The following is a 12,872-nucleotide window of genomic DNA, read 5'->3' as shown; positions in this document are numbered from 1 at the left end:
ACTGCCAGTGGAGCTAGCAGTCAAAGACGTTAGGGACATTTAAGCACATGGATGGAAGTAATGGAGGCATGTGCAGGTTAGGTTGACCTTAGATTAAGATAAATGCTCAGCACAACATCATGAGCCAAAGGGTCTACACTGTGCTGTACTGTTCTATGTTCTAAAACCTCTGGCACCACTTTATTCCTTATGTCAACCTGATCAAGAACCTCTCAATCCCTCTCAAATTCTGACCCTGCACACTCCTCCTCCCAAATTAAGACAGAAGTGAAGTACTCATTTAACAGCCTATCAATGGCCTAGATTTCTGAATTCTTGATACAAAGCCTCATCCGTTATTCTGCCTATACCATTTGTACCAACATGTACCATGACCTCTGACTTATTATTCCCTCCTTCCCTCCCCATCCACTCCCCCAACCACCACCATGTTTAGGATACCTGCAGTCATCAGTGACATCACTGACAGTGGCTCCAAGGGGCGAACACAATCTAGGACTTTGACCCACTGACACTGAAGGCATAGTGGTATATTTCCAAGTCAGCATAGTGAGTGCTTGCGGGGGAACATGCAGATGACAGTAGTCACATGTATCTTCTGCCTTTGCCCTTTTAGATGCAATTGGCAGTAGATGTAGAAGGAGGTGTCTAAAGAGCCTGGGTGAATTTCTGCAATACATCATGTAGAGAATGCACACTGCGCTACTGAACATCAGAGTAGGGGGACTGAATGTTTTTGGATGTGGTGAAAATCAACAGGCTGCTTTGTCCTAGATGGTATCAAGCTTCTGGAGTGTTGTTGGAGCTGCACTCAACCTGGCAAGAGGGGATTATTTCATTACACTCCTGACTTGTGCCTTGTAGATGAAGGACACTGCAGATGGAGTGTTGGGGGATGAGTCACACGCTGGAGAATTTCAAGCCTCTGACTTGCTCGTGTGGCCACAGTATTTGTGTTATTCCAGTTCAGATTCTTGTCAATGGTAACCACCAGGATGCTGATCATGGAGGGTACCACGCAGGGATGCCACTGAATGTCAACGTGCGATAGTTAGATTCTCACTTATTGGAGATGATCACTGTCTGGTAATTTGTGGCTCAAATGTTACTTGCTATTAGTCATCCCAAATTTGGATACTGTCCAGGAATTGCTGCATTCGAACAATTACTGCTTAGTATCTAAAATGGTGTTGCACAATCAGCAAATATCCACATTTCTGATCTTACAACAGAAGGAAGGTCGTTGATGAAGCAGCTAAAGTTGATTAGTTCTAGCACATTACCCTAAGAAGCTCCTGCAGTGATGTCCTGACCTGAGATAACTGATCTCCAACAACACTACCATCTTCCTATATGCCAGGCATGACTCCAACCTGTGCAGAATTTTCCCCTTGATTCCCATTCACTCAGGTTTTGTTAGGAGTTCCTTGATGCCACACTTGGTTAAATACAACCTTGATGTCAAGAGCAGTCACTCTCACCTCTGGAAATCAGCCTTTATCTATGCTTGAATGAAGGCTTCAACAAGGTAAGGAGTGACCCTTGAAATTGGCTGATGACTGGCATCTATGATGCTGGGGATCGTTGGAGGAAGCCTCTTATTGGGTATTTCTGGATTAGGATTTCTGCAAATGTTTTAGCCCCATCTTTTGTATTGATATGCTGGGCTTCCCCATAACTAAGGAAAGGATATTTATGAAGCCTCCTCCTCCACCAATTGGTTTAACTATACACCATCATTCATGACTAGACATGTCAAGTTTATAGAGTTTAGATCTGCACTGTTGCTTGTGGAATTGTGTTGTGTGTACATTATAAAAATATCCTCAATATGAAGATGTTTCTCTCCACAAAGACTGTGCACTGGTCATTTTTACCAATATTGTCATGAACAGATGCATCTGCAACAGACAGAGGATGGGCTCAAATATGTTTCTCCTTCTTGATGGTTCCCTCACCACCTGGCAGTGGTCCAGTTATGTTGGAGACAATTTTGATGACTTCTAAGGCAACTCCCTCCAGAATTTATTGCACTGCACCACCAGCTCTGTTGGGTTTATCAAGGCTGGTGCTGTCTTGGACAATGCATGGTTTGTGAGACAACTCTGAGGCAGCAGTGGACGCAGTTCTGCATGGTGACTGGAGGCGGTGGTGGCAGCAGCAGCGGCATCCTCCGGACGTACGAGGCCGGTGGCGTCAAAGCTCTTCCATTGATCGGAGGCAGTGGTGGCAGCAGACTTTTCAAAACTACAGAGCAGTCAAGGAGACATCTCAGAGGAGGGTGGCTGAGGCAGACTCTTGGCGACTTGGCAGCGCTGGCCTGGTCTGGCAATTAGAGTCAGGGACTGCTGGTTGCCGCAGGCCCAGGGCGGGGGCTCTTGGCAGGGCAGCAGCTGCAGTGTGGTATGCCTGGAGCCAGGTCTCCTGGTTTGAGGGGGGTGGGGGAGGGAGGCTGAGTGTGGGTTCAGCATGGGACCCAGCATCGATGACGTAGGCCCAGCGGTGAAGAGATGGCACATAAAAGTGGCAATTCCTACGTTGGAGGGGATGGCAAGGCAGTGGAGATGGGGTAGCAGCTCTTGAACTGGCTCAGGATTCTCTTTCAACTATACCTTTTATTCTTTTCCTTCTTTAATTATTCAAAATGGCACCGGATTGTGGCAACTGTTGAAGCTTTTCACTGCATTTTACTGTAAAATGCAAGTCACAATAAATCATTCATGCAATTTTGACACGGTCTTTAACAGGTTATCAAGGAGGACTTTGCAGGGTTTAAAAGGCTGAGATGTCATTATCGTTACTGGTGTCTTAGGTGATGCCAGATATTGTGTCTGATTTCATTCTCCTTTTGAGTGTTTTTAGAGGCCAATATATCTAAGTGTCCTACTAGGCTATTTCAGAGGGCAGTTAAGAGTTAACCACGCTGCTATTGATCTGGAGTCACAAAGGACACTTGTGAACCAAATATGTTTTTACGACAATCGACAACGGCTTTATTGTCATCATTAGACTTTCAATCCCAGACTTTAACTGAGTTCAAATTCCACTATCTGCTGTGGTAGGATTCAAACTTGAATCCCTCGCACATTAACTGGATCTCTGAATTACCAATCCAGCAGAAATACTATAAGGCCATTGCCATCGTGCATCATCAAGGGGAGTTTCTCTGTAAACATATCCATATTCCACTGTCATGTCATACATGTCACTAGAATATGGGGCACCTGCAATAAATCTGCAAAGTGATCTCGACGTAACTAGTTAAGGCAAAGAATTAGAACTACTCACCTCAAGCCCAATAAATACTCTAGGAGTTATTAAAATTTAAATTCAATTGATAAACTCTGGAATTACAAGTTAGGCTCAGCAATGGTGACCCTGAAACGACTTTCAATTGGTGAACCAGATGGGATTTTGTCATGATGTCCTTTAGCGAAGGGAATCTGCCACCCTTACCTAGTCTTACCGACACATGACTCTAGACCATCCGTGAAGTGGCTGACCTTTAAAGTGGAGTCAAAGAGTCATACAGCAAAGGGTAACTCATTCACATCAACCAAGTTTCCTAAACCAAACTATTGCATTATGCCTGAATTTGACCCCTCTTAACCTTTTAAATGTTTTTTAAATGTTGTAATTGTACCTACATCAACCACTTCCTCTGGTAGTTTGTTCCTTAAATGCACCACCCTCTTTGTGAAGAAGTTTCCCCTCATGTCCCTTTTAAATCTTTCCTCTCTCACTTTAAGCTTATCCCTTCCATTTGGACTTTCCTACCTTGTGGAAAAGACCTTGGCTAGTCACCTTACCAATGATCCTCATGATTTCATCAACCTCTATAATGTCACCCCTCAGCCTCCTAAGTTCTAGGAAAAATAATCCTAGCTTATCCAGCATCTCCTTATTAAATCAAACCTTCCGGTCTAAGTAACATCCTGGTTAATATTTCTTGCACCCTTTCCAGTTTAATAACATCCTTCCTATAGCAAAACGATGGGAATTGTACACAGTACTCCAAATGTGGCCATACCAATGTCGTCCATTGCTGTAACATGATGTTCCAACTCTATGCTCAATGCTCTGGCCAATGAAGGCAAGGGTGCCAAAAGTCTTCTTCACCGCCCTGTCTACCTGCAACACCACTTTCAAGGAACTATGTACCTGTACCCCTACGTCTCTCTGTTCAACAACACTCCCCAGAGCCCTATCATTAACTGTCTAAGTGCTGCTCTGGTTTGTCTCACCAAAACACAATATCTCATTTAACTGATTAAACTCCATCTGGTATTCCTTGGCCCAGTGGATCAAGATTTCAATATACTCTTGGATAACCTTCTTCACTGTTCAATTTATCACCAATTTTGGTGTCATCCACAAACTTTGGAACTATGCCTCCTATGTTCTCATCCAAATCATTTATATAAATATAAATCATTTATTGAAGTGGACTAGTAAGCCATTCAGCTGAAAGGCTGAATGTTATGATAGTTAAAATGCTGACATTGCCAGTGAAGCTCACATCTCATAAACGTTAAAAATGCTGCCTCAGGAAGCAAAGGGGAATAGGCAATACATATTTTTGTAACTGGAAGGCTTTTTTCTAGTGCGGTTCCATAGTGCTATGTACCAGATTCCATTTGTTTTCAACAATAATTTAGGCTTGGATCTAAGTGGCATGAGTTTGCCATGATTGCAAATGATATAGAAATTGATGTGTTCATATAGTTTCCTTTTGAAACAATGTTAAACAGAAAATTATGAAGGACCTCAGTGAAGGACCATGAGTGTCACGGTACATTTCAAACAGTTACAGGGATAAAGCTCTCTTGATTCCCCTTTTGTTTCCCCGGGAGAAACACTTAAGCCACCTTTGCTGTCTTTGTGCAGCAGATGAAAGGTTTTCCAGATGAAGGGCCTATACCTGAAATGTCGACTCTCCTGCTCCTCGGATGCTGCCTGACCGCTGTGCTTTTCTAGCGTCACACTTTTCAAATTTGTGCAGTAGAGCTTGGACACTCAGTTAACAGAAGATTTTAATATATAAACTCAAATACTCTGACTCCTATTCAATACATTCCATGATTACAGCTGGGAATAGCTCATACTTTATTGGGTTTAATATTAACATGTAAGATCAAGCCAGGTTCAACAATAAAATGGCCATTACCTCTCCTATGTCTCCCTGCACAACTCGAATAGGGTCAACGAGAATGTCACGAGCCAGCCTCTCAATTTTCTTCCGGAAAGTAGCACTGAACAACAGAGCTGTAAGACAATCAAAATTTAAGAGTATGTTGGTAACATATCTGTGAAATCATTGAAACATTGGTTTCATATGTTTTAACCTCAAGTATGAAAGTGTTTAGCTTATGAGGAACCAGAAAAATCACACACTGGAACTCTGAAAGGAGGTAACTTTAGATGTAAACACTGCTAAACTAAATAAAAATGAATGGATTCTAAGGACTGCTTAAGCTACAACTATGACTGTAAGTCCCAAACATAAACTGGTGAAAGTTAACTTCAGGATGTGCACAGCAGTCAGTCCATAAAGTTGTGTCATAATGGTGCAACTCACCTCCCTACTCCCAAAAGCCTTCCCAGCACCTACAAAGCGTGTGATGGAATAACCTCCATTTGCCTGTTCGAGTGCAGCTTCAACAAAACTCAAGAAGCTTGATACCATCCAGGACAAAGCAGCTATCACATTCATCAGCATCTACTCCCTCGATACTGATGTTCAGTAGCAGGAGTATACAACCTCTACAAGATGAACTGCAGAAATTCACCAACGATCCTTTGGCAGCATCTACCAAATTCATTACCACTAAAAAAAGGCAAGGTCAGTAGATGCACAAGAACACCACCCGCTTGCTAATTCCCCTCCAAATCACTCATATTGATGACTTGGAAAGATATCGTTGCTCCTTCAGCGTCACTGGGTCAAAATCCTGGAACTCCCCCGCTAATGGTTCTTCTAATCCAAATGAACTGCAGCCGTTAAAGGAGGGAATTCATCAGCACCTTCTGAACAGCAATAAATACTGGCTCAGCCAGGTATACCCATATCCTACAAATGAAAAAAATTCTCAGCCCTGGAATCCCGCAGCATCTTTTAAACATTTATTCTCAGCAGGCAGGCAATGCTGTTAAAGTCAGCACTTATTGCCTATAACTTAGGACTCCCAAAAAGGTGTCATTGGGCCTCCTTATTGAATCATGGTATGAAAAAAAAGACAATCTGGTCAGGCCACTTCAGAAGGTAGCGAAGAGTCAACTACTTGGATATGGGACTGAAGTCATTTTTGTGACAGGTGAGTTCAGTTTGATTTTCTGCTTTTCTTAACCTATAATCAATGAGAGACTTCCCTGTCCACAATCTAACAAATAAAACTTATAATTACTGTACTGTTTCAAGTTGGATGAGGATGGTTACCTTTCTGATTGAAATAGAGTGTCTTTTTGATTAAACAATGAGGTTTATTACATTACTGCAACCATTTTCAGGTTATACGAACATGGCCTATGTTACTCCCATCAGCTCACCTTCGGTCAACCCAGTACAACATAATGCTGCAATCATGAAATCGCTGATCAATCCAAGCAACTCAATCTATCAATGAGTTCACAATAAGCCCAGACAAGCTGCAGAAAACCGCCAGTACCGGAGAGCTCTGGGACTCACTGATACACAATCACTTGATTTTTCCCAAGCATTCTATACTCAGTACATGTCATTTCTCAAATTATACATATTCTTAAATGCTACTTTTTCTTGAAAGATGCCTAATTAGTATCTGAATGAATCATCCTAATGTGTTTTACCTAGGTTCTCAGGACTAGTTTTGAGTTCACACCCCTCAATCTGAAACAATTCAAAGCATTCTGGGCCATTGAAGAACAATAACTCAATTTTCCTCAGTACAATCACTGCTATATAGAACAAGCTTGCTAATCTGAATGAGACAGGCAGTGAGTATCTTGTTCGGATAATGGATAACGTTGTTACAGGACCTTGAGTTCTTGTTCTGACAGTCCGAAATTCTGATAATTCACGTTCGGATAACACAGGTTGTTCTGTAAATGGTAAATTTTAGCTAAACTCACACTGTCACACAACAAAGAATAAATAAAACATTAACACTTACTCTGTCTGTCTGGACGGACATGATTTGCTATTGATCGGACCTGATATTCTGCAAAAGATAAAGACGTTACCATGAGACAATATATCATAAAATATTCATCATGATGCTGTTATCCAGAGAGGTTACATTAAACCCTGATATTCTCTAAGAACACAGAGCAATACAGCACAGGAACAAATCCCTCAGCCCTCCATGACTGTGCCAACCATTGTGCCATTCTAATACCATCTGCCTGCACATGGTCTGTATCACTCGATTCAATGCCTGTTCACGTGTTTGTCTAAGTTAAACTAAAACATAGCTATCATTTCTGCTTCTACCACTTGCCCAAATACCTACTGCCCTCTGCGTAAAAAATGTGCCTCACACATCTTTGAACTTTTCCCCTCTCATCTTAAACCTATGCAACCTTGTATTTAACGTTTCCACCCTGGGAAAAAGTCTCTGACTATCTACCTAAATTTTGTATATTTCTAATAGATTGTCCTTCACCCCCAAATTCTCTAGCGAAAACAATCCAAGTTTGTCCAATATCCTCTCCTTATGGCTAGTACACTCCAATCCAGGCAACATCCTGATAAATCTATTTTGCATGCTCTCCATTCCATTAGTATAGTGACCAGAACAGCACATGATACTTCAAATTAACTCTACTAAAGTTTTATAAACTTGCACCACCATTTGCCAACTTTTGTACTCACTCTTATATTTTCATAATGCCTTAAATCATGAATGCCTTCTTTACCATCTTATCACTTGCGTTGTCCCTTTCATGGAGCTATAGACTTTTGTCCCTAGATCACTTGGTATATCAAGTGGTATATGCTTCTAAGAGTTCTATCATTTACTGTATACCTTCTTTTTGTATTTGACCTCCCAAGTTGCATCATCTAACAGTTCTCTGGATTAAATTCCATCCCATTTAGTCACAAATGTACAGCATGGAAACACACCCCACGGTCCAACTCGTCCATGCCGACCAGATATCTCAATCTAATCTCGTCCACCTGCCAGCACCCGGCCCATATCCCTCCAAACCCCTCCTATTCATATATCCATCCAGATGCCTTTTAAATGTTATAATTGTACCAGCGTCCACCACTTCCTCTGGCAGCTCATTCCTTACATGCACCACTCTCTGTGTGAAAACAATGCCCCTTAGGTCTCTTTCATATCTTTCCCCTCTCACCCTAAACCTATGACCTCTGGACTCCCCGACCACAGGGAAATGACTTTGTCTATTTATCCTATCCATGTCCTTCATAATTTTATAAACCTCTATTAGGTCACCCCTCAGCCTCCGACGTGCCAGGGAAAACAACCCCAGCCTATTCAACTTGCCCGTATAGCTCAAATCCTCCAATCCTGGCAACATCCTTGCAAATCTTTTCTGAACCCTTTCAAGTTTCACAACAGCCTTCCAATAGGAAGGAGACCACAATTGCATGCAATATTTCAAAAGTGGCCTAACTAATGTCCAGTACAACCGCAACGTGACCTCCCAACTCCTATACTCAATACTCAGACCATATCAAACACTTCTTCACTATCTTATCTACCTGCGACTCTATTTTCAAGGAGCTATGAACCTGCACTCCAAGGTCTCCTGGTTCAGCAACACTCCCTAGGACATTACAATTAAGTGTATAAGTCCTGCTAAGATTTGCTTTCCCAAAATGCAGCATTTTGCATTTATCTAAATTAAACGCCATCTGCCACTTCTCAGCCCATTGGCCCATCTGATCAAAATCCTGTTGTAATTGGAGGTAACCTTCTTCGCTGTCCTCTACACCTCCAATTGTGGTGTCACCTGCAAACTTACTAACTATACTCCTGTGCTCACATCCAAATCATTTATATAAATGACAAAAAGTAGTGGAGCCAGCATTGATCCTTGTGGCACTCCATGATCACAGGCCTCCAGTCTGAAAAACCCTCCACCACCACCCTGTGTCTTCTACCTTTGAGCAGTTCTATAGTCAAATGGCTAGTTCTCCCTGTACTCCATGAGATCTGACCTTTCAACTGGTCTATTGAAAACCATCCTCACAATCCACAACTTCATGAATTTTCATATCGCCTGCAAAGTTACTAATCAGACCACCTACATTTTCATTCAAATCATCTACATATATGACAAACAACAGTGGTCCCAACACAGATCCTTGCGGAACACCATTGGTCACCAATCAGAAAAACACCTCTCCAAAACCACCCTCTGTCTTCTATGACCAAGCCACATTTGCACCCAACTTGTGAACTCACATGGATCCCATGTGGCTTATTCTTCTGGACCAGCCCACCACAAGGGACCTTGTCAAATGCTTCAGAAAAGTCCATGTAGACAACATTCACTGCCTTACCCTCTTAGATTAAAGGATCTAAAATAATAACTTTAATATTGTAAATAAACATTCACTAGAGCAAACTTGTATCTCCAAAGTACTGTGACAGTGATGGTAGGAGAAGCATCAGCAATTTGACAAGATGCATTTAAAACAGGGTTGTACAATCTGAAAGGAGCCCATTCAGGCCATCATTCCTGGCTCATTGAAGAATTCATTCAATTATGTGTAGAAGTGTCCTGGTGTAAAATTACAGAATATCCTATTCAGTAAGATGTAAGGATACAAGAGACCACCATGTTAATTTCACTAAGTCAACCAAAAATACATTTTTTTTTACTTTTTACACATTTTAATCTCTTACCAAAGCCCATGTCAAACATTCTGTCAGCTTCATCAAACACCAAATAGGTCACTCTCTGGAGATTGGTGGCTTTCTTTTTCACATGGTCTATTAATCGGCCCTAGGGAAAAGGATAAAGTAAGAAGGAGCAACCAATATGTAACGTCCAATAATTTGTTTTGTGGTTCAGATGGATACCAGGTTCAAATTTTGCAGCAATTTCTACTTTCGGAATAATAATATGATTGGAATTTCAAGAGATATTTAATAATTAATTGTATGCTACTGTTATTCAAACATCAGATTTTTAAGTCTTATATCCGTCCTGAATTACCACAGCAAGAAATATTTGACAACTACTGCAAAACTGACAGAAAATGGTAAAAATAATTCTCAATCTAACACAAAAGGGCAGAGAGGTAACTTAATCAAGTGTCAGCCATGGCTCAGTTGAAAGTAGTCGGTTCTGCTATAACACGTGTTTCTTCACCGCGAATTGAAGACTTAAGGCCGTTATTTGTAGAATGCTAACTTTCCTTAGCTGTGTTGGCTATAAAGCGATTGCCACCCCATTAGTTTAAATGGCACGGCTACTGTGCGATTTTCTTGCAATGCGAGATCGCACAAAAACTGAACTATCGTGTTATATTAGAACCAACTGTCCTCTTTCCTTTGAGCAGAAGTCGTTAGTTCAAGTCAGGGTTTGAGCACAAAAATCAAGGACAACACTTCAATGCTGTCATAAAGGGGTGTTCTCTCTTTTGATTGAGACGTTAAACTACAGTCTCATCTTAAATGGACGTAAAAGATTTCACGATACTGTGACGGTACTATTCAGAACAAAAGGAGTTATCCCTCGTCTCTAGCCAATGTCTATTCCTTAATCATTATCACAAAAAGTGATTGCTGTTCATAGGAGCTTATGTGCAAACTGACTTCCTTGTTCTCTATATTACAATGATTATAGTTCAATAATAATTAAATATCAAGTCACTTCTGCAATGTCCTATGCTTGCGAAAGGTGTCAGTACAAGCTAGGATTTATCATTCTTCTTCGTGAATTGTGAAAAATGTATAATTTTAAAATCTAGATTTTAAGGCCAACTTTACAAAGTTATTTTCACAAATATATGGTCTAATCAGCTGCTCTTCAATGTTAACATTTTGTTTCTGTTTTAATTCATTCACAGTGGGGGGCAGTCGCCAGGCCAGCATTTATTGCCCTCAGTAATGTGGCTGATTCTTCACTGCCTGTGGGTGACTGTAGGTCTGGAGTTACATGGAGGCCACACTGGGTGAGGACAGATTTCCATCCCTAAAGGACATTAGAAAAAAGTTTTTAATTCCAAATTTTTGTTGAATTCAAGTATCACCCACTTGACACGGTGGGATCCAACCCATGCCCCCAGAACATTACCTGGGATTCTAGACTACTAGCCAGTGACACCTTCACTACGTCACTGCCTGCCAAAAGCTATTGACATTCCAATTTACAAACACTGTACTGTACAGCTTTACTAATTTTGACAGTAGCAGCAATTCTGTTATTTACCCCTTTGATCCACTGCACTAGAAAACATTTGGTTACCAAATCTCTTCAGGTTTTCCACCTTTTATACTAACCGGTGTGCAAACGACAATCTCTGCCCCTTCTTGAAGAGCCTTTGCTTGTTCCCACATGCTGCCTCCACCATACACAGCCACTGACCTCAGGTTGTAGGCTTTTCCAAACTTCCGACATTCAGAATGGATCTGTATATTACACGAAGTGAATTAATTTAGTTTCATCATACAGGGAGACTTGTAATCACATCATGCAAAGTGTACTTTAATGCAAGACCTTACATTGGGGGTAGCTGTGACTGTAGTTGCTAAGTTTATACTATGAAGCATTAAAGTATGAAGTCTGACCTTCTGTTGACAAGTACATGACAAGCGTAACAAACCAAAGTGGAAGACTTTAAAGTCTGGACTAATCCAAAGTCAGTGCAATAGACAATGAAAGCAATAGTGAATTAAGGCACTATTTAAATCAGTATCAATGTAGTTTTTTTAAACAACAATTATGATGTAGAGCAGTGCAAATTATCATTCCCACCAAGGCTTTGGTGGTTCAATCTGTCAATGTGCAGCTGTAAAAACTCCCTTTTTATTTTGCCCCATTTGTGATTGTGGGCTGAAATGAGGGAAAAATGTTTTAAAAACCAAGGGCAGTTGAAGGTATTGAAAGTAAGATATCTGACACACATTGTAAACATTGTTTACACAGGTGCTAGTCCAAGCAGTAGTAGAAGGTGCAGACGAGCTGGAGTCAATGATGTGTATGGATAGAGATTCTACGGACAATAAGTAGCTGATTAATTACAGCTCAGGAGTCCATAGACTAATGCTAAAGGCCCTCTGCCTGCCAACAACTGTAAAACTGGTTATTCATACTTGAACAGAAAGTAGCTTTGAACAAGAAAGTGAAAAGTCATCTGATCTCGACTGGCTCAGGAACTCTCTCTATTCTCTGTAGTAAAAGAAGTTAACCTGTTTATTTTTCCTTATGCGTTTGCTGTAAAGCTGCTGTGCCTCCTGCAAACAGTGACAATCTCTGGAGAAGGATATCCAAGAAGCAGTCTTCTGATCACCTTAAGAACTATTTCAACAGATGCTGTGGACAGGAACTACTGAAGTGCTTTCCTAGTGAGTTTTTTGAAGTGGTAACAAAGAGGATTGATGAGTGCAGAGCGGTAGATGTGATCTATATGGACTTTAGTAAGGCATTCGACAAGGTTCCCCATGGGAGACTGGTCAGCAAGGTTAGATCTCACGAAATACAGGGAGAACTAGCCATTTGGATACAGAACTGGCTTAAAGGTGGTGATGGAGGGTTGTTTATCAGACTGGAGGTCTGTGACCAGTGGAGTGCCACAAGGATCAGTGCTGGGTCCTCTACTTTTTTTCATTTACATAAATGATTTGGATGCGAGCATAAGAGGTACAGTTAGTAAGTTTGCAGATGACACCAAAACTGGAGGTGTAGTGGACAGC

General features: G+C 41.2%; 1 protein-coding gene across 2 annotated transcripts in view; it reads right to left on the bottom strand.

Annotated features, from left to right (window-relative positions):
• ddx42 (DEAD (Asp-Glu-Ala-Asp) box helicase 42) overlaps positions 1–12,872 on the bottom strand; it is a 79,019-nt gene that overhangs the window by 25,939 nt on the left and 40,208 nt on the right. For both annotated transcript variants that reach the window (XM_043675348.1, XM_043675349.1), the window contains 4 exons: positions 11,460–11,588; positions 9,858–9,957; positions 7,149–7,196; positions 5,168–5,265 (listed from right to left, as the gene is read on the bottom strand). In XM_043675348.1, the coding sequence (XP_043531283.1) occupies positions 5,168–5,265; positions 7,149–7,196; positions 9,858–9,957; positions 11,460–11,588 (375 nt within the window). The remainder of the gene's footprint in view (positions 1–5,167; positions 5,266–7,148; positions 7,197–9,857; positions 9,958–11,459; positions 11,589–12,872) is intronic.

Source organism: Chiloscyllium plagiosum, chromosome 33, assembly GCF_004010195.1.
Source record: "Chiloscyllium plagiosum isolate BGI_BamShark_2017 chromosome 33, ASM401019v2, whole genome shotgun sequence".
In the NCBI taxonomy this organism is placed as follows: Eukaryota; Metazoa; Chordata; class Chondrichthyes; order Orectolobiformes; family Hemiscylliidae; genus Chiloscyllium; species Chiloscyllium plagiosum.
The sequence above is the reverse complement of the archived record's forward strand: the minus strand, read 5'-3'. Positions and strand labels throughout refer to the sequence as shown.